Below are 22,500 nucleotides of genomic sequence, written 5' to 3' on the forward strand. Positions count from 1 at the left end.
ATGTCCCTCGCCCAGTCCTGTCTCGTCCTGAGTCAGCACTTCACACAGACACACACACACACACACTCACACATGCACGCTAACACACAGTGTGGGTGAGTCATGAGGTGGGCGTGGTGCTTTTACTGCATGTCTGTGTGTGTGAGCTTCACCTTGAAGACTGTGTGCAAATAGGACACAGAGACAGATGATGACTACACATACACCCACACACACACACAGATGGGAAAGCACCCTCACTGCAACGTCTGCTGCTCAGATGTAACACAACCGCACTCACACACACACTTATTGATCAGGTCATGGCTGGCTGTTGTATAGTAGTGTGTATAATGTGTGTGTGTACGTGTGTGTAAGGTGTGTGTTGGTTGGCACGATGGAGGTGCCAATTCCCTCCCTCCATCTTCGTCTCCGTGGGCAACCGCCACCGTCGCCCACGGCAACCACCACGCTGACCCATGTGGGCACGATGCCTACTCTCACACAATGCCAGGGCCATCTGCCCCCAACTCCCCAAAAAACCTATACACACACACACACACACACACACACACAGGAATGCACAGACTGTCCAGTTGGTCACCATGGCGATGAGAGGAGGGAGTGTTTACGGTACTGTCCCATGGCTCTCTCTCTTGAACAGAAGCCTGATGTCGACCGCCCAGGGTGACTTTTGTTCCTGCTTCTATGTGTGTGTGTGTGTGTGTGTGTGTCATTATGTTGATTTTATGTGTGAGTGTATATGTGTGTAAGTACATGTGTTTGTGTGTGTGTGTATGTGTGTCCTGCTCCGAGGTCACACTCTTTAATGCAGCAGGGCTCTCCCTGTCAATCTATTACTGCCTTTTATACACATTAACCACAGCACACACATTTGCAGTTCTATACTTGTGAGGACCCTCATTAACATAATAATTTTCCTAGCCCATATAAAGGCCTTTACACACCGGAAGCGTGACAAATAAACAACAAGAAAATGCAAAAACACTTGCATGCGAATATTTTGTATCAAAACTTTTGACAGTTTCCTCCACACATTTCCAAATTGTCTTCACTTTCTCAAAGGTCCTTACTTCCCAAAAATGTCCTCATTTCCAAATAAATGTCCTAACTTTTCCAACAGCAGATTGTGGTCAATTAACAAAAACACATATGACAAATATGTCCTCAACCTCAATAATTGTCCTCGCTTTTTAAAAATGTCCTCACTTTCTAAAAATGACTTTATGTCACAAAATGTCTTCACTTTCCTAATCTCTTCTCACTTCCCAAGAATATCACTACTTTCCCAAAACTACTAATGAAAATACAGATTTTCTAAAATGTATTCACTTTACAAAAATGTCCTCAACCTCAAAAGTTGTCCTTGATCTTAAAAAATGTCCTCACTTTCTAAAGATGTCCTTCTATTTAAAAAAAAATGTCTTACTTTCGATAAATGTCCACATTTGAAGTTCATCACTGACCTACACTTTATGTTTATTCCTAAAAAGATAACACCGTTTCTGTAAATGCAGCATCTGAGGACAGTCCTTATTAGTAGACTGAGGGGACGACGTCCCAGAGAGACAGAATAAATAACAGGAGTCTGTTTCCAGCAGCAGTGACAAACACCTGGCTCATGTCTACAGGAGTGTGTGTGTGTGTGTGTGTGTGTGTGTGTGCGTTGGCCTGTGACAGAGTCAATAAATCGACAGCCTCGTTCACTGCGGGCCACCAAACGCACACAATCACAATCAAACGCACGCACGCATGCACGCACACACACACACACACACACACACACACACCAAAGCAATCAAACATGTCCCGATTGTCAACAGAGGACTCCCACCTCACTGTCATCTCACTACAGTACACTGTGTGTGTGTGTGTGTGTGTGTGTGTGTGTGTGTGTGTGTGTGTGTATGTGTGGGATGAGTTAAGTCAAGGCTGCCCAATCGTTACACTCTTCATAAATCAGCTGGCAAACAGACCCTGACCTGCACACACACACAAACACACACACACACACACACACACACACACTCAATAGCATTATGTTAGATGTGGATGTTGCGTTCACTGACCACCTGCTTTATAGTAAATGTTACAGGCCTGACGTGAAGTGCTGTTTTCTTTTCCCATCTTCTGTTTACAAGCACTGATACCCGAGACACGCAAAACCCTGCTCTCCGATTGGCTGTTAGATGCTTTTAAAATCATATATATGTGCACACCTCAAACGTAATCCTGATCAACAGTTCAACTGCTGTTTTAAATCAGAGGTCAGGGTGTATTAAACTGCAGGTAACCATAGCAACAGTACTTTATTCACATACTTTTGGCCATACAGTGTAAGTTAGCCCCAATAAAGGTGTAACTGGGAGGAGATGGAGGACACACCGGGGGGAGTAGGCCTACTACTGTATGTCCCATCTGGACTCGGGAGACCCCAGGAGGAGCTGGAGGGATTTGTGTTACCTGTGGTTGCTGAGGGATGTTAAAGCCGGGGTCTCGGGGTCCGACGCTGACGAACCGTTGGGCTGGAGATGAAGTGGGGGTGGAGTAGGCTGTACAACGCACACACAAAGTTCAGTTTATTAAGGTCAACCCGAGTGTAGTTTAGGTGTGGATTCGAATCATGATTCTGAAGAATTCAAAACATTTAGCTCAGAAAGTACAAGAGATTTTAACAACTTTGTTTGAAAGTAATAAAAACATTCCAAAATATCAATTTTTCTGTGAATTTATTAAACGGACAATTGCTTTGTTTGTTTGGCAAGGGTATATAATGACTTATGAATTGAAACACAAAGTCTGGGACTTCATAGCCAGGACTCAAGAATGACTTGTGACTTTGTCCTGACTGTGGTGTCCTGAAGTTTTTTGATTGATCTTTTAGTTTTAATTAAAGGAACACGTCTGATGTTTTGGGAACTCTTGTTCTCTGTCCTCTCCAGACTCAGACTTTAAATCTCTGTTTCACAAAGATAGACTTTGACTTAGATCTAACTAATAGTCACACTTCAGGTAGACATCTAAAAGACATCTGTTACACGAAGCTGTTTAGTCCTTGACCATCATAAGTAGACCTAATTTGCTATGAATTCTGGGTAAATTGAGACTTTTTTAAATTTAAAAACATGGCTGACCAGGCAACCGCTGCTCAGTCATGTTTATTCTAGCAGAAAAATGTTTCCCTTCTGGACAAAAATTCAACAGTTAAGACCTTTACACACCGGGGGGGGGGGCATTACGAATAAATGACACGAAAATGTGAAATACTCGCCTGCGAATATTTCGCATCAAAACTATTCATACTGGCAATGATATATGTAAACACAGTGTATATGTCCAGGGCTTTTATTGTGAAAGGAAAGCACGGAAGGAGTAGATCTGATCTGCGCTGCCTTTGTCAAGGTTGAAAGGAGTAATAAAGTTTGCCATCTTGGTTCAGACTGCGGAGCCTGAATATGTCCACTCTGCACATCATGATTGGTCGATGCCTTTATTCGTGGTGCGAAAGTTTAGAAAAATCGACCTCGTTCAGAAAACAAATAAGTAATTTTTCGCTGCATAAAAGTATTCACGACAAAACAACAGTTTGAAAAAGTATAATGACGGCGAATTAATAAAAAACACCTGCAGTGTGTAAAGGCCTTTGCGAGGACATTTTACGTACTTATTGTTACCATGGAAACTCTTAGTCCTGACTTTACTTCATTAAATAATCTTTGTAGTTCTGAAACTTTTCTACCTTTCAATAGACTGGAAAAAGACTAGAAGCAGGGGAACTGTCAGCCTTTAACAACTGCAATAACTAAAGCTGTTAAATCAGGATCAACAGTGCCATTCATAGCGTTGACGGGTATAATAAAGTTTTGAAAGCCTTTTAGGAATTCTTAAGAAGATCTAGGTCAGAGTAATGACAAAGATTTCTTTCCTGCTTGAAATTAAGTACATTTGGTCTCAACTCACGATGAAAGCAACCAAAAACAGAAGCAATAAATATATATATTCACATGTTGTTGATGAGTGTAAGTAAGGAGGATTACATTTTTTTGGCACAGACTCTTTGTGTTTTTGCCAAACGAAAGAAATCGACACTAAACCCTGAAGTCAAATATAATCCAAACACAATACGAGTCACCTCTCACAGATTATGAATCATTTCTTTTGATTTTGAAGTAAATATAAGATTAATAATTAAAATATTGTGATGTTTAATCTATTTTTTCCTTTGTTGCAGAGGCGGATTGGCCTCCAGGGAAACCAAATACTTCTTTTAACATATGATTTATACGTGTTGGGTATGAATTAAAAGTTACAATAAAATTCATTTGCACTCACTGGGCGAGGTGGGTGAGTGTCCTCCGCCCTCGGAGGAGGTGGAGGGCGGCTTGGCGTCGACGGGCAGCGGGACGGGACGGGCCATCGGGGGAGGTGGAGGTGGAGGCAGCATGGGCGTCGGCAGGAAAGGATTATGGACCTTTCCCTGGGAGCTACCATTAGGCTGAAGGGGGAGGGGGGTTAAAAAGCATTCAATACAAATATACACACAAAAACATCAACAGGTTGGTCACATAGTTAACCTGTAACAGCTCAACTCTCTGCTGCCCTCTGAGTGTGTGTGTGTGTGTGTGTGTGTGTGTGTGTGTGTCAGCAGTTTTCCTGGCTGGTCATAAAGAATTCTGCTGCTGCTCGCATTTTATCCTGCTAATCTATAAGCATAATACCACAGTACCTCGCCTCACCTCTCTGCATCCTTCTGTCTCTGCTCTTTCCCTCCACAGACTCTTCATATATTCATACATACTGCGTCTTTATCTGTATACATGCATAGAAGTCTGTGAGTGCGTTTACATTGACATTAGTGTCAGTGTATACACTTTTATTCTTCAGAAAGCTGGATGTGCTACCTGGAGTACGTTGATAGAAACCAGGATACAGCGGCATAAAAACACATGGCCTTTTGTTTCCAGTGGTGGCATATAACAAAGTACATTTACTCAAGTATTGTACATCTGTACCAATTTGAGATACTTGTACTTTACTTGAGTGTTTTTCTTCTCATGCCATTTTATACTTCTACTCCCCTGTACTTATCTGACAGCTTTAGTTACTTTACAAGTTTTTTTCTTTTGTTACATAAAACAACGATTAATTGATTAATTAACATTCTTCATATTTTCTTTAAAATGTGTCAGATATTTAAAACAAAGTTAAAGATTAAGTTATAGATTAAGGCCTTCTTTATGACATAAAAAGTATAATGCACATTAAAAATGCTAGGCGTGTTGGAGAGCTACGTTGGCCGACGCAAAAACGCAAATGTCTCTCTCTAGAGCCATTTGGAGCAGAGCCAGAGTGTAGAGTGTGTAGAGTGTGTGTGTGTGTATGTGGGAAGTGAGTGGTGAAGCAAGAGAGAGAGAGAGCGGCGGCGAAGGGTAACGTTATCGACACTGGCCCAAGCAGGAAACGTTAACAGTGTTTGGTTTGTCCATTCTCGGCTACTGTAACATGGCGGCCGCCTCCATGAAGAGGACCTGCTCCCTATGTAGATCTAAACGGCTCATTGTAAAGTAACGAAAACACAACCATTCTTATTTTCAGGTGATTATACACTAATGAAAACATAGTTATTACTGTTATATTGCATTTCTGCCAATGATCTGCCTAAATGCTACACAGTGGTCCTTTAAGTAACGGATCTGAATACTTGTATCCATAGATTTGTCCCTTTTTGGTAAGAAAAAGGGCATGTTAAACGTCATATCAAGAAAGTCAAGAAAGTTCTATTTTGTGTTCTTGTCATGCATCTGGATGTCATGTTGATTTTTTTTTTTTATAACTTTCACTTTCATTCTAGTCATACAGGTTTTATTACATCTGCAAAAAAAAGAAGAAAACAGACATACTGTGTGTGTGTGTGTGTGTGTGTGTGTGTGTGGTAGGGGTGGTGGAGGGTGTATTGATTCAGTGTCTAGACGCAGATATATCAACTATCTCACTGCAGACACAAGGCCACACACACACACACACACACACACACACACACACACTGCAGTGTTTTCTGCTCCAGCCCTGCAAACAGATACTGATCCCACTTCTGCAGAGGCTGGAAAACCCAGCTCAGATGTTTCCTTGTGTTGTGTTTCAGTGTTTGTGTGTGTGTGTGTGTGTGTGTGTGTGCGTGTGCGTGTGTGTGTGCGTGTGTGTGTGTGTGTGTGTGTGTGTGTGTGTGTGTGTGTGTGTGTGTGTGTGTGCGTGTGTGTGTGTGTGTGTGTGTGTGTGTGTGTGTGCGTGTGTGTGCTTACATTGAGGAAGCCCACTTGTCCGGACTGCTGGGCGGAGTCAGGACAGACCAGCTGGACGAACTCCTTGAGCGTCTCCTGCGGGTGATACCTGATGGCCGGGTGGGAGAAGTAGGAGCCGGGCTGCTGCAGGATGGGGGAGGAGGAGAAGTGGAGGCTGGAGGGGGGAGCATGGGGGCTTGCTGCGGGTGGCGGGGGGGGTGAGGGGGAGGAAGAGGAGAGTGAGGGGAGAAAAGAAAGGAGAGAGAAAATTATTAAGAGAAAGGAAAGTTGGGAGAGCGAGGTGGAGAGTTGATCGAGGGACGGGGAGAGAGAGGGAGGAGAGGGGAGGAGTAAAAAGAGGGACATTTAAAGTTGATTAAAGGGGGCGTGGCTTCACATGCAAATACCTGATGACGGACACACACACAGCAGAGCAGATGAAACAACGACAACAGACCATAATGCACTTCTCACACCCAGCTGTCAATCAAAGAGTGTGTGTGTGGAGGTCAATGAATATTATTTATGTCCCTCCTCTCCTCTTTTATCTCCTTCTCATTTCCTTTCCTCCCCTCTCTTGTCCTCTCCTCTTTCCTACTGTCCTTACCTTTCCTTCTTTTCTCACTTTCCTCCCCTTTCTTCTGTTGTTTCCTCTCCTCATCTCCCTTTCCTTTTTTCCTCCCTCTTTCATGCCTTTCCTCTCATTTCATCTCCTCTTCCCCTTACTTCATCCTCTGCTGTCCGGTTTTCCCCTTTCCTTTCCTCCTTCGTCCACTCCTCTACCCTCCTCACTTTTTTTCCTCCCTCCTCATCTTGTGTCTTTTTTTGTTTCCTCATTTCTCTCTCATCTCCACTCCTCTGTTGTCTCCTCTATTTTCCTTTGCTCCTTCCTCCTTTTATCTCCTCCCCTCTCTTGTCTTCTCTTCTTTCCTACTGTCCTTACCTTCTTTTTTCACTTTCCTCTCCTTTCCTCTGTTGTTTCCTCTCCTCGTCTATTTTCTCCCTCTTTCTCTCTCCTCTTCTCCTCTCCTCTTTCCTCCCCTCTTTTTCCTTTCCTTTTTCATCCCTCTTTCATTCCTTTCCTCTCATTTCATCTTTTTTCCTCTTACTTTATCCTCTCGTCCCCTCTCCTCTCCTTTTCCTTCCTTCTTTCCACCTTTTTGCTTTCCTCTCCTCTCCTCTCCTCTTCTTTCCTATGCTTCCTTGTCCTGTTCTCCTCCCTCTCTCTCTAATCAAATTAGGGCTCGAATTGGTCTAATATTCTCTGATTGCTCGTTAGTGGACGAGGCCTCGTTAAGGACTGTGATGTATAGAGAGGAGGAAAAGAGAGAGAGAGAGAGAGAGATGTAACAGGGCACACACAGAGAGAGAGAAAGGCAAACAGAGATAGAGAGACTTTAGAGATGATGAAGAGAGAGAGAGAGAGAGAGACATTTAAATGTAAAGACACAGAGAGAGAGGCAGACAGAGATAGAGAGACTTTAGAGATGATAGAGGCAGTGGAAGAGAGAGAGAGAGAGAGGGTAGAGAGACATATAAAAGTAAAGAGAGAGAGGAATGGAGGGAAGGAGAGTTAAAGCTGCTGCACTAATTCACTTAAAGTCTGCTGTGATTTATCACTCTGACAATACACACTGACCAAGTGTGTGTGTGTGTGTGTGTGTGTGTGTGCGTACACTGCGGCCAATGTATTTACAGTAATCATTGGATAGATGGCTTTCTCTGCCCTCTCTTTCTCTCGTACACACACACACACGCGCGCACACACACACACACAGACACGCACACACACACACACACACACACACACACACACACACGCACACACACACACACACACACCACACACACACACACACACACAGAAAGGGACACTGTGTGTGTACATCAATAGGAATGATCTCACTCAGTGTGCTGGCATGTACAACCACCTGTGTATTTGTGTAGCACAAGTGTGTGTGTGTGTGTGTGTGTGTGTGTGTCCTTTTAGGTGAGGGAGTCTGGACAGGAAGGAAACAACATCAATGACTTGTTCACGATGACAAACACACACACACACACACACACACTTGTGCTACACAAATACAAATTAATTATATTCTTCATTATATACAACTTTTTCATATTTTGGGAAACAGCAGCACTTCTGTTCAGCATCTCTGATTGTTGCCTGGCAACCTCCTGGCGACAACAAGACCCCAGGAACAGACACCCGTAGTCCGTGAAGAAATAGTTCCGTCACGTAACTCCCTCTAAAACCACAAACTGGTTGCGATACAACATCCCAAGGTGTTGCTAGGCTCTACTTAAAGCAAATATGATTAAAAAAAAATATTTTTAAAAAATGGTCGTTATATCGTGACAGTAGTACATGAAACAGGTAACCTGAGAAAAAATCATGTTCCTCTGTGTCCTCCGGTGTCCTCCGGTGTCCTCCGGTGCTCCTAACGGCATCTGCAAGATTTCACAGACCGGAGGATAACAAGCAGTAAGAGCTGATCTGAGGTCTGCTGTCCATCAGCTGTCTATGAGAGCCGGCTGTCAATCACTCGCGAACTCCGACCAAACGGTCAAACTAGGCAGCACTGATCAATTATGAATCAATATTCTGTTACTGTAATGTCTATTTCTCTCCTCAGATGTTTTCAGAATCATCTTGTAGTGCACGGTTTAGCTGTAAAATAAAAAAGTTTGTGACGCTGCCGCCATTGTGAAATCTGGTGAAGGAACGCCAAGTTCCGGTCACATGACCGCAGCACAGCCAATAGGAACGCTCTCTCAATGAAGTGACCTGTGATTGGTCAAAGTCTCCCGTCGCAGGCTAGATTTCCTAAAGCCTGAAAACAGAGCCATGAGGAGGAGCAGAAGTCTAGTTTTCTCTCAGAACACTTGAATTACAATATGCTGAAAGGTTATTATGGAATTTTTGCCCAATGATGCCAAAAATATACTGCCTACTGTAGCTTTAATGCAGATAAGAGTAATGTATTGGGCCTGCAAAAATCTGACTTATTTAGCAGATGACGGCAGTGTGTAAAGTTCTGTTACAATATTGAATTATAGAATAGTTGGTAATATATCTTTCCTTTTCCTTTTCCAAAAGCAAAAGACCACAGACTGAAAGCCCTGAACACTTTCTCACTTGCACACACCTGGCCAATCACTGTGTAAAGTGGGCGTGACTGGTTGTACCTTTTCAGAGACTTATAAAACATACATTGTATGTAGCCCGTTGAGCCCCAAAAATTCTGGCATCAGAAAGGACGTGTCAGATGCTGGATTCAGCTATTAGTGCATTTTACAACTTTGAGGACCTAATGAATGAATGACTGCAAGTGTTCATACTGGAAAATTTCCGCTGAGTTACAGACATCTCTTTCCCAATGTAAGTCTATGGGAAAAAGTATTTTTGGGCCCAGTGGCATCACGTGACTGACACGGAAGTTGTATTTCCACCGTTTGGCTATTATTTCCTTCAAAGCCCGGTGCTCTTCCTGGGGTCTTGGTTCTGGGCTAGTGTAGAAACATGGCAACCGGTTCCGTGATGAGGACCCACTCCGTATGTAGATATACACTGATCAGATATAACATTAAGACCACTGACAGGTGAAGTGAATAACATTGATTTTCTCATTACAATGGCACCTGGCAGTGGGGGGGGATATATTAGACAGCAAGTGAACATTTTGGACTTTGTGTTGGAAGCAGAAGAAATGGGCCAGTGTAAGGATGTGAGCGACTTTGACAAGGGCCAAATAGTGCTGTCTAGACGACTGGGTCAGAGCATCTCCAGAACTGCAGCTCTTGTGGGATGTTCCCGGTCTGCAGTGGTCAGGACCTACCAGAAGTGGTCCAAGGAAGGAGAACCAGTGAACCGGCGACAGGGTCAGACCCTAGGCTCATTGATGCACCTGGGGAGCGAAGGCTGGCCCGTGTTGTCAGATCCAATAGAAGAGCTACTGGAGCTCAAACTGCTGAAAGAGTTAATGCTGGTTCCGATAGAAAGGTGTCAGAACACACAGTGATGAGCAGTTTGTTACGTATGGAGCTGCGTAGCCGCAGACCGGTCAGGGTGCCCATGCTGACCTAATGCTATGGCTGATCAGTGTAAAGAAATCATTCTAAGCTAACAAAAACTTGGTTCTTAATTTCAGGTGATTATACACTAAAGAAAACATACTTATTAATATAACATTTCAGGAGAGGAGAGCTGAGCCGGAAGGCAAAGCTATCGATCTACCGGTCAATCTTCGTTCCTACTCTCACCTATGGTCATGAGGGTTGGGTCATGACCCAAAGAACTACATTGCGGGTACAAGCGGCCGAAATGGGTTTCCTCAGGAGGGTGGCTGGCGTCTCCCTTAGAGATAGGGTGAGAAGCTCAGTCATCCGTGAGGGACTCGGAGTAGAGCCGCTGCTCCTTTGTGTTGAAAGGAGCCAGCTGAGGTGGTTCGGGCATCTAGTGAGGATGCCCCCCCCCCCTGGGTGTTGCAGGCACGACCAACTGGGAGGAGGCCATGGGAAGACCCAGGACTAGGTGGAGAGATTATATCTCCGCACTGGCCTGGGAACGCCTCGGGATCCCCCAGTCAGAGCTGGTTAATGTGGCCCGGGAAAGGGAAGTTTGGGGTCCCCTGCTGGAGCTGTTGCCCCCGCGACCCGACCCCGGATAAGAGGTTGAAGATGAGATGAGATTAGAGATTATATTTCAATTCTGACAATAAATGTTACATGCTGGTCCTCTAAATTCTGATCTCAACAGAGTGAAGGTCTTTCTAGCGCCCTCTAGAGGAAGCAGGGTTAATTACATCCACAATTTTAAAGCATTCTTACCAGCAGTGGAGCTAAAAATGTAAAGTTCTCTCTATTGCGGGTACGGAGACAAAACTGATATTGATCATCTCGTCTATCAGAGACAGCAAACAAGAGGATTTTCCAAAATGTCTGAGTCTTCCTTTAACAACACAATAACAGTGTGTGTGTGTGTGTGTGTGTGTGTGTGTCTGTGTGTGCGTGGTATTGAGGACCGGCGGCCTGCATGTCGAACACAGAAGAAAGGGCCGGGATTAGTTCCACTTTGCAAATTGCCTCGCTTCACTGCCTCAGACACCCTCCTCCTCCTCCACCTCCTCCTCTTCCTCCTCCTCCACTCCCCCTCTGTCTCCTCCTCTGCCAACTTTTCCTTGAAGAAGATATTTGCCATCAAGAGGTGGATTGATAAACGATAAGAGGGAGGAGAGGAATTGAATAGCAGAGCTCCTTCATTTGTACAGCAGGGGAGAGGAGGAGTAGGATGAAGGATGGAGGGCAGACAGCTTAAGGGAGAGGAGGAGGATGAGGAGATGGGGAAGGGAAGATTTGACCAAAGTAGTAGGGGAGGAAGGCGAGAAGTAATGGCAAGCCAAGAAGGAGGAGGTGAGACATTGTCAGTCAGAGGAAGGATGAGGAAGAAGAGAGGGGAGGAGGGAGGTCAGAAGGAACAGGAGGAGGAGAATGAAGGATGGAGGGATGAGGAGGGGAAGATTTGAGCAAAGATTAGGAGGAGGAGCAGAGTGGTAAGGAGGAAGTTATGACAAACCAAGGAGGAGACGAGATGTAGCTGAAGAAGGATGAAGATGGGGGAGGAAGGAGGTGAGAAGGTACAAGAGGAGGAAGAGAAGGAGATAACTCCTCACTGGCAGGAGAGAACAAGAAGGAAGGAGAAGAGAAAATCAGGAGATGGAGTTAGGTAGAGGAGAGAGTGGAGGAGAGACCTTGAGAGGGAAGAGGAGGAGGAGGAGGAGGATCCCAGGAAGAGCTTGCTGAAGAGGTAACAGGAAGATGGACTGAATCCAGATCGAGAACTCGCAGCGTCACTGATGAGGATTAATGACGCCTATGTTTTTTCACATTTTATTTTATTTTGTGTGCAGCCCTGTGGGAGTTCAGCTGCTCCCATCAGCTCACAAATCACTTTCAATCCTCTAATCTGCTCCAACATGAGCAGGATTTACCTCCCACAGACTGCTGGAAAACATTCAGCAATAAAAAAAACAGCAGCTGGATGACAAACTGACACGAACCATCCGACTATGTTGGAACTAGATCTGGTACTGAGTCCTTCATGACCACGAGAACTTTTACAGGAACCATAACAGGATCTCAACTGTATATGGATATATAGATATTAGCTGTCGGAGATGTGTCAGTGTTTTTGTTCCGGTGCTTTGCACGGAGATGACACCCACCCGCCCCTCGCTTGCTTTCTCTCCTCCCCGGCTCTCTGAAGCGCTGCAGCCCGCTCCAGGCAAAGGCAGCGGTAACGGCACAGAGGTCCCCGGGGACCGCCGGTACAATAACCTTATATTTTAATGTTAATAAAATGTACCCAAATTCATGAATATGTAGGATATTACTACTGATATTCCTGTAATATCATGTAACAACATCTGCTGCATTAGCCGTGTGTTTACTACAGTATGTGTTTATTTGCATATAGAGCAGGGAAGTGTGATCAGATCACAAGTGGCCACTGAAGACGCATGTGGAGACGCATTCTAATACCAGGTGTGAACAGATGTACTTAGAGCTGTCCACTTGTGATCCGATCACTGAGGACGCATGTTAATACCAGGTCTGAACAGGGCCACAATGTCAGACTGAACAATGAACTGAAACTCATTGAAACTCATTCTGATTTCCCAGTGTGTCCATCTTTTTTGGTCAAAGTCACAATGTTTTATACTAAATAAATGACTAAATAAATACTATTTTTGAAGAATAATGCTTCATAAATATGGTATCTACGGTGACGTATCGGTCACGTGATGAAGTATTGAATATAAGGGAACTGGAAACAGCCTCAGACACCCTGATGGAGGCAAGATGACCGAATATAAATACGTTTGAGTTGTTTTCATTTTGATGGTTTTTCCAAAATAATTTTTGTTTCATTTTGTTCATTTTAGTCTCCATTGTCTGAATCTCAACTTTGGTGTCTGCTGAATGTTCTTTACACTCCCTGCATCACCTCGTGTTTCGTATGTTGAGGTTTTGTCTTTGAATAAAAAAAGAAAAACTATACTTTGAGGTGTGTTCAAGGACACTCAGATATCAAAGAACTGATAAATTGATGACTTAATGTTCAATCTATACATTTTTATATTATTTACTGCTAAAATCATCTAATATCTCATTTCAGTTCACATGCTGTATGAAGAAAATGTATTAATTGAGTGTAGAATATGAACTTTGAAATACTGACGACTGAATTAAAAATGGAAACAGGAAGAATCTGCAGATTACAAACACACACACATACGCACACACACACACACACACAAGATGGCAGACAGGAAGTGTGTTTCTGTGTTGTGGGATACTTTTATCAATCAGATGATTAAAAAACAGCATGAAGAAGAGGAAAAAGGGACGTTAGGAGTGGGCAGGGCTTGAGGGTTGGGTGGTCAGGTGAGGAGGATGCGCTCAAAACAAACACACACGCACGCACACACGCGCGCGCACACACGCGCGCACGCACACACACACACACACACACACACACACACACACACACACAACCCTGTCTGAAGCCTACAGGTGAAAGACTCCTTTTCTGCTCTCCAGTACCTCTTCCTGACAAAACCCACAGCTACTGAGAGGGGAGGGAGGGAGGGGTGAGGAGGTGAGTGTGTGTGTGTGTGTGTGTGTGTGAGGGGGGAGCGGTGAGGGAGGTGAGGGGGAGGTGGTGGTGGTGGTTTGTTGGGGTTGACTGGTTGAGGACCTCACCTCGAGGCCCGGTAATGACGGGCCGGTGATGGTGTGTGAAAGCCGTTCGGGGGGAAGAGGAGGAAGAAGAAGAGGAAGAGGTGGAGGCGCCGCTCAACGGAGGGACGGCGCCGCAGAAACCAGACTTCTCTGACTTCTTTAGAACGCCGGCGGGCGACGGCATCCCTGCCAAGAACCATGATGATGAGGATGAGGAGCGGGTCAGAGGCAGCGTGTTTTGTCTTTATTTTCACATTTCTATGCACCTCCAACCGTTGGAGAGGAGAGGGGGGGGGGGGGGGGGGGTTGGTTTGGGCGGTAGGGCGGGAGGGGGCCGATAGAGTGAGGGTCGGGGCTGTTTTCGTTATCAAACTTAATTTTTTTGATTTATTTTCAAAAACTAAAAGAATACCAGATTTACAATAACATAAAAATATAAATAACAAATACAATATCAAAAATGCGAAAAAGGGCCACAACATAATAAAATGAAAATAAACTATACTAGTCATAAAGAACACTAGAAATTAAAAATACAAACAAAAATATTTTTGTATCTATTTTTGTATTTTAACAAAATAAAATAAGTAGGGCTGTCAATCGATTAAAATAGTTAATCGGGATTAATCACAAATGAATTACATTTTTTATCTGTTCAAAATGTACCTTAAAGGGAAATTTGTCAAATAATTAATACTCTTATCAACATATGAGTGTGCAAATATGCTGCTTAATGCAAATATATATACATATATATATATATATATATTAGTTATCGTAAAAAAAATTAACAACACAAAACAATGACAAATATTGTCCAGAAACACTCACAGGTACTGAAATTAGCACAAAAAATATGCTCAAATCATAACATGGCAAACTGCAGCCCATATTATCATAAAGTGGGCATATCTGCAAAGGGGAGACTCGTGGGTACCCATAGAACCCATTTACATTCACATATCTGGAGGTCAGAGGTCAAGGGACTCCTTGTTTTTCCTGTCCAAAATTTAGCGTTACTTCGTAGCATTATTTTTGACTCCTTCGTGACATGCTAGTATGACATGGTTGGTACCAATGTATTCCTTAGGGCTTTTTTTAGTTTCATATGATACCAGTATCTTCACTCTAGCTTTAAAACTGAGCCAACTACAACCAAAAAATTGCAAGTTGCGTTGATGCGCTAAAGAAATTAGTGTCATTAAAACGAATTTGCGTTAACGCATTAACACGTTAACTTTGACAGCCCTAAAAATAAGAATGAATTAATACAAAATAACGCAAAAAATCATCATTATTTTCTTTTATGATACAACTTAGGAATAAAATAGCTGATAGTTTGATGACTTACAGCTAATAATTTATCATCAAATATCAATAACCTGACAGTTATTTGAGAGATTAAAGGCTTTTTATATGAGCAACATTCAAAGTTTTGAAGTCAAAATACTTTTAAACAATCTGAGAGTGGTTTTGGGAACTTTTGGTTATGTTACGTTAAAAATGATACAAGAAGAAATAGTCCCGATGGAAGCAGTCTCACAGGGACTCTGTCTCTGCTCACACATGCTGCCGTTGAATTTAAATGTAATTTATTTCCTTTCACCTGTCCGACGCCGAGCGACCTGAATGGATCAGTGTTTGTGATGCACCTGAAGGGGGTGGGGCTTATAGTGATGGACGGAGGTGCAGCAGGAGGAGGAGGAGAGTGGGGAAGGCTGTGTGTGTGTGTGTGTGTGTGTGTGTGTGTGAGAGTGATGAACAGTTGAAGAGGTTTTGTCAGGTTGAATCGAGGCAGAGTCTGCTCAGCACTTTCTCCATCCTCATCCTTACACCTCTATCTATCTATCTATCTATCTATCTATCTATCAGTCAATTCTTCCTCCCATCTTTCCTCCTCTTCCTGTTGCTCTTCCTGTAACCTCTCTCACCCTCTTTTATCTTTCCTTTCTTTTTCCATCTTTTTTCTCCTCCTTTAATGTCTCATTTCTCATCCTTCACTCCTTCATCCCTCCTCTTCCTCTTCTCTGATGTATCAGATAAGTTATCACTTGTAACACACACACACACACACACACACAGTCACACACATTTGCGGACACACATGGAGAGGAAAATGTATAGAAGTGTGTGTGCATGACGAGAAATACACGACTGACTTACACACACATACATATACCTTTCTACAGACACACGCATGCTCGCACGCACACACACACACACACACACACACACACACACAGTATCATGCACAGTGTTAAAGTCCATCCAGAAGATGTTTTTTTCTCACAGACATCAACCAATAATAAATAAACAGCCATGATGATATGATGATGATGATGATCATCAGCATGCTGCCAGGTGGGTGGGGTCAGGGTGGAGTGGGGTGATGGGTGACTCACCCATGGGTGCCTCGAGACCAAAAACAAGGAGAAGAGAGGAGATGAGGAGACAAGGGAGAAAAGAAGGAAAGGAAATGGGATGAGGACACAGGACAAGATAGGAGAGGAGTAGGAAGGAGGGAGGAAAGAACATAAGAGGAGGGTGGAGAGGAGGAAAAAAGAGAGGAGAGGAGAGAAGAAAAAAAGGAGGAAAGTAAGAGGAGGGAGGAAAAAGATGAGAGGAAAGGGGAAACAAGAAAGGAGTTGATAGGAAGAGAGAAGAGGAGGAAGGAAAGGATGAAAGGAAAATAGAGAAGGAGACTAGAGATAAGAAGAAGAAAAAAGTAGATGAGAGAAGGAGGGAGAGGTGGAGGGAGGAGAGAGGAAACAAGATAATGAAAGGAGAGGATGAGACAAAACATGAGAGGAAAGGAGATGAGTTGATAGGAGGAGGGGGAGGAGGAAAGGAAAGGAAGAGAAGAAGAGAGGAGGAGAGGAAGAGAGGGGGAGAGATGGTAGGAAGAGGGGGAAGGAGGAAAGGAAAGGAAAGAGGAAGAGGTGAGGGGAGGATGGGGAAGGAGGAGATAAGACGAGAAAATGTGGGAGGAAAGGAGGAAGGAACAAAAGAGGAGGTGAGGAGAAATGGAAATGAGAGGAGGAGAGAGTAAGAAAGAAGAAAGAGGAAAAAAGGGAGGAAGATGCTTGGAATGAGAGGATGAGGAGAAGCAGTAAAAGGAGGAGGAAGAAGAAAAGAGAGGCTGGAAACGATGAGTGAAGGATGAGGAGGAGGAGGAGGAGGAGGAGGAGGAGGAAGATGCGAGTCCACCAGACGAAACCAGACACGTCACAACACCAAAGGACAAACCAAAAACCACCAAAGTATCTATCTAGCCATCGGAAGGAGGTGGAGAGGAGCAGGTAGAGGTGGAGGAGGTGGAGGTGACGGTTTCACAGACACGTATAGAGAAAATAAAAGGCGTGTTCACAGTCTTTACCTTGTCGGGAGATGAATGAGCTAGCTAGAGAGCCACGCAGCTTATATCCAGCTTTCCAACGCAAGACGGAGGAAAGAAAGAAAAGAAACCAACAGAGGAAAGAAAAAGAAAAGCAGCATGAATATACTGAGAGAGAGAGAGAGAGAGAGAGAGAGAGAGAGAGAGAGAGAGAGGCGGAGGTAGTACCTCAACAATATAGTATTTATATTAAGTGTGTGTCCAAGGTCATCGCACGCACACACACACACACACACTCAAACACACACAAACCCCTGCTTAAATCTGGATCCCAGTGATGGATTGTGTGTTTAGATAACTTTAGCCTGTTAGCAGCTAACAGCAGTATCTGGTGTGTGTGTGTGTGTGTGTGTGTGTGTGTGTGTGTGCTGTTACTGAGTGGGACCCCATCGCTCCATCCCAATGTGATCAGATCAGTCAGACCACATCTGTCTGACTCACACTGTGATCAGATCTCAGCCAGCTGCAAAATGACATCTGTGCGGTTCTCCGCCGCTTCCTGTTATCTCAAGCTGCCCGTCAAAATAAAAGCTACAGACGAACACTACCTGTTGCTTCAGTAGACTCTCTGTCATAGTGTAGGCTCCTGGCATTCATCCTGTTGTCTGCACCTCACTAACTCTCCTGTTATTTCAGATCCAGCCGCTTCCTGTTGCGCTGCACTAACATAGGACACCTGACCTTCCCCACGCACTTACTCACATGTTTCCCTCACTAATTTCTGTAAATGTCAAGACATTTTCCACAGGAAGTGAAACTCTGTATTTTTTGGAGAATTTGCATGATGTCATTATATAAATCTTACCTTTAAATGTTTAACTTATTTTTTGGGGAAAATACACATAAAAAGCATTACTCGATCTTATGGCATGTTTTGGTTAAAAGTATGCCCATTTAATTGAACTGCAGCATCCCATTAAAGCAGCAGTCGGCAATATTGAAGCAAATATGATTAAAAAAACAAATTTTTATGAAACGGTCACTATATTCTGACAGTAGTGCATGAGACAGGTAATCTGAAAAGAATCATGTGCTTCATGTGCTCCAGTGTTCCTAATGGCATCTACAAGATTTCACAGACCGGAGGAAAACAACCAATCAGAGCCGAGCTGGAGCCTTGCCGTCTCTCAGCAGCTGTCAATCACTCGCCAACTCTGATCAAACGGTCAAACTAGGCAGCGCTGATCAAATATGAATCGATATTCTGTTACTGTAATGCTTATTTCTTGCCTCAAATGTTTTCAGAAACACATCTTAGTGTACTGTACTAAAGTTTGTGACCAGGCAGCCATGTTGAGATCAGTTGAGAAAATAAATACCAAGCACCGCCCACCAGCCGGAGCACACTTTCTAATTTTACAGCTAAACCGTGCACTACAAGATGATTCTGAAAACTTTTGAGGAGAGAAATAGGCATTACAGTAACAGGATATCGATTGATATTTGATCAGCGCTGCCTAGTTTGACCGTTTGATCAGAGTTCGCAAGTGATTGAACCTCCGTTTAATGAACAGCCAATAGGAACGCTCTCTCTGAAATGACCTGTGATTGGTCAAAGTCTCCCGTCACAGGCTAGATGTTCTAAAGCCTGAAAACAGAGCCATGAGGAGGAGCAGAAGTCTAGTTTTCTCTCAGAACACTTGAATTACAATATGCTGAAAGGTTACTATGGCCCAATGATGCCAAAAACATTGTGCCTACCCCGACTTTAAATAGGAATTCAGATGTACAGTATAGTGAAGTGTTTTTTTGCTGTTGTTCAATGAAAGTTCAATACATTGTTAAATGAGTCAGCTCATTAAATTACTTGACTAAATTGTTGATTTTTTCATTTTTATTAGAAAGGTTTATAATTATATCTGCTTATGATGGTAAAAGATTAAGTTCGCCTTTTGTGACTGCCCACCAGGTTTTGACCCTCGCCTGCCTTTTCACTTCAAGTGAAGTGAACTTTTATCTCAATTGGTCTGTCAGTGAGTCGTTCTTTTGGGTTTAAGCTTTCTGTTATTTCTGAGCTGTTACAATAAGTAACATTAGCCCAGGTAACAAGGCTTCTGAAGTATCATATGAATGACCTCATCTGTCACCTGACCCTTGCCTTGCACGTCGTACCAGAGTCCCTCTGCCCCGCCAACCTGATCTGCATACTGAGATCTGATCACACTCCAGTCCTGATAACAAGAACACTTATCAATATGCAAACTTAAAGGATCAGATGTCATCATTCAGATAACGTATCCAGATACAGATCACAGGTTATTACTGTGCGGAGGAGATGGGGTCTTTACAAGTCTTCATAAGTGTGTTTGTAGTCAGGTATAGAGACACAATCACTAACACACATACTCTTTGTACACACATGCAAACAGTCATTCTTATGTACCTCTAAGTCCTGAACACAAATATACTGTATATACACACACACACTCTCTCATAAACCTACAGTTTACACTGTTTACATACTTGCATGTCACCTACGTCCTCTCTCTCTCTCTCTCTCTCTCTCTCTCTCTCTCTCTCTCTCTCTCTCTCTCTCTCACACACACTCCCCTCCCTGCTGTAAGCATCACCTTCACACTGTTACATGAAAGCTCTGTTTCCAAAGCTGCTTTGGAAACAGCGGGTTAAAGTTGAGATGTGTATGAAGTGTGTGTGTGTATGGTGGAGGTGGAGGCGACGGAGGAAGGGGTTGGTGGTGGTGGTAAATTATGGGGTTGGGGTTATTAGAGGACGTGGTTGCTGTGGCGACGGGGGTACCTACCTGGCTCCACGTCGTGCCAGCTGCTGGCCTGGCTGCCGCTGCCCGGAGATCGACCCTGACTGGGGTAGTAGGACTCCTCGCCTGGACTGTCCACGTCCTCCTCCATGCACTTTATCCTCTTTGCAGAGCTGGACACACACACACACACACACACAAAGGAGAGACAGAGCGGCATTGTTAATTCTTGCATTGTTCTGATAATTGTTCCTTTGGTTGGTGGACATGGTATTAAGGACAATAACAGGCTTCCAGAGGCCTGTACTGTGATGGTAAATGGACTGCATTCATATAGCACTTTTCTAGTCTTCCGACCACTCAGAGCGCTTTACACTACATGTCAGCATTCACCCATTCACACAGCATTCGGGAGCAATTTGGGGTTAGGTGTCTTGCTCAAGCTCTACCTGCTCTACCCCTCTGATGTTCAACATATCCAGGGTATCTTCTCGTTATCTGACTTAACTAACCCTAACAACCACGATCGCGCTAAACTGGTCCTACGAAGGTGGTTTTCAGGTAAGTCAACAGGGTTTCTCAATCTGGCTATGAACACGTTCACATAAAGGGCGGTGTTTGCAGCATATGACCAACAAACATGGACAAGTCTACTGTCAGCAGAGCGGCACATTTTACAAACTAGGAGCAAACTATAACATTAGACAAATATGAAGAAGATGGATTATGACTGTAACTTCTTCGATTTGTGTAATATTATCATACGATCCTCGCATCAAGCTCTGATTGGTCAGTAGGAGGTGCTTTTAGATGAGCTAACCTGCTCCAGAGCAGGTTAGCTGTTCAGCATCAGTTACCATGGCGATCTACCCCGGTAAGAAGTGATCCACCGTTCAATTCAATTCAATTAATTTTTATATAGCGTCAAATCAAAACAGAAGTTATCTCGAGACGCTCTAGGACCGTTGTAGGACTGAAAACCCTGAAAGGTTAACTCTGAAGTTACGTTGCTAACCCCAAATCCTGCATCGTAGTACAGGCCTCTGGTGTGCTGTTGAAAATGAAAACATTACTTCTTACTTTGGTCACTTGTGTCCATTAACCAGTGAGTTAACTGATAATGTAACATGCAACATACTGAAAGTATTTGATCGTTTAATCAAAACAATACCAGAAACTAAAAAGCCCCAGGAACTAAACCGTAAAAAGCTAAATCAGGAACTAGAAGTCACTTGTTTGCACTTCAAAAAGACCAATAATGGATTGAGTGTGAAGAGAAGTGAGGGCTTTCTTCACATCAACACAAATGAAGTTGTTCTAGCTGTTTATTGGTGCACACAACTGAAGAATAAACAGATGTTGTAAAGGAGACATGCAGAGGTGGAGTGGGATGTACTTTAGAATATAACGGCATTGAAACAATTAGGATATTAAGCTAAGTTCTGACTTATTCGCTCCTTTTAGACAAGTCCAAAGGTCGACGCTGTACACAAGCATCGTATTTGACCAATTAGCGTCACTCAGTAAAGCAAACTCCAACGTGAAAGACCAGATATACTCCCGAGACAGACCTGCAGACCTTGGTCTGCATGTGAGCAGTCCCTGTAAACCCTCTTGTAGATGCACAAAAGTTTCATTTGCACTTAAGGGATCTGGGATCATGGAAAAGTACTACCTCTGGATCAGGAACTAAATTTAGACCCTGATGCCTTTGGTCAAAATGCAGGTAAAGTTCCTGAGTTCCTAAAATTTCTCGTGGGTTCTTGGAAAAAGAAGTCCTGCAGTGAAAATTTTTTGAAACTCTCGTCTCTGCCGCTGCTTCTCATTGAGCTCAAACACAGTTTAATGGAGCACATTTGATTTTATAAACAGGAAACTCACATTTAATTGACTTTAGTTTGCATAATTTCTTGCTTCCAGCGCAGATGTAGCTAAGGGGAATTAGTACAGTAAAACCTGATAGAAAGATGCTATAAAATAGTCTTTTAATCAATAAAACAAATAGACATGTCTTTCAACATCTTTCAATCATCTGATCCTTAAAGGGACTATTTGTAACTTTGTACGCGCATAAATGTATCGGGTCGTCACACATGCGCGCTCACATATGCGCGTTCGCGTGTTGCCGCTGCCTCTCCAACTCTGCCTGCCTGCCTTCGCTCAGAGAGCGCGCGCGTTCTCAGCTCGCTCCACCTCTAGACGTGAACGCGCGCTCACTCCTCACTGCAGAAGAGTTAATTTAGCTCTGAGAATATCTAGTGAATGCACAGTGGACGTTTGTGCAGAAAAAAAATGCTGCAGCTCCTCCAGACCAACAGAGGTTTACCGTGTCTTGTGAAGTGACGGAGCTCATTAGCTAGTAACGT

The 22,500-nt window shown here is 43.6% G+C and overlaps 1 protein-coding gene across 1 annotated transcript in view; it reads right to left on the reverse strand.

Annotated features, from left to right (window-relative positions):
- Positions 1–22,500, reverse strand: part of nfia (nuclear factor I/A) — a 268,526-nt gene that overhangs the window by 16,549 nt on the left and 229,477 nt on the right. The window contains 5 exon segments of the mRNA XM_037770557.1: positions 2,464–2,552; positions 4,333–4,495; positions 6,300–6,478; positions 17,401–17,451; positions 20,180–20,307. Of these exon segments, the coding sequence (XP_037626485.1) occupies positions 2,464–2,552; positions 4,333–4,495; positions 6,300–6,478; positions 17,401–17,451; positions 20,180–20,307 (610 nt within the window).

Source organism: Sebastes umbrosus, chromosome 5, assembly GCF_015220745.1.
Source record: "Sebastes umbrosus isolate fSebUmb1 chromosome 5, fSebUmb1.pri, whole genome shotgun sequence".
In the NCBI taxonomy this organism is placed as follows: domain Eukaryota; kingdom Metazoa; phylum Chordata; class Actinopteri; order Perciformes; family Sebastidae; genus Sebastes; species Sebastes umbrosus.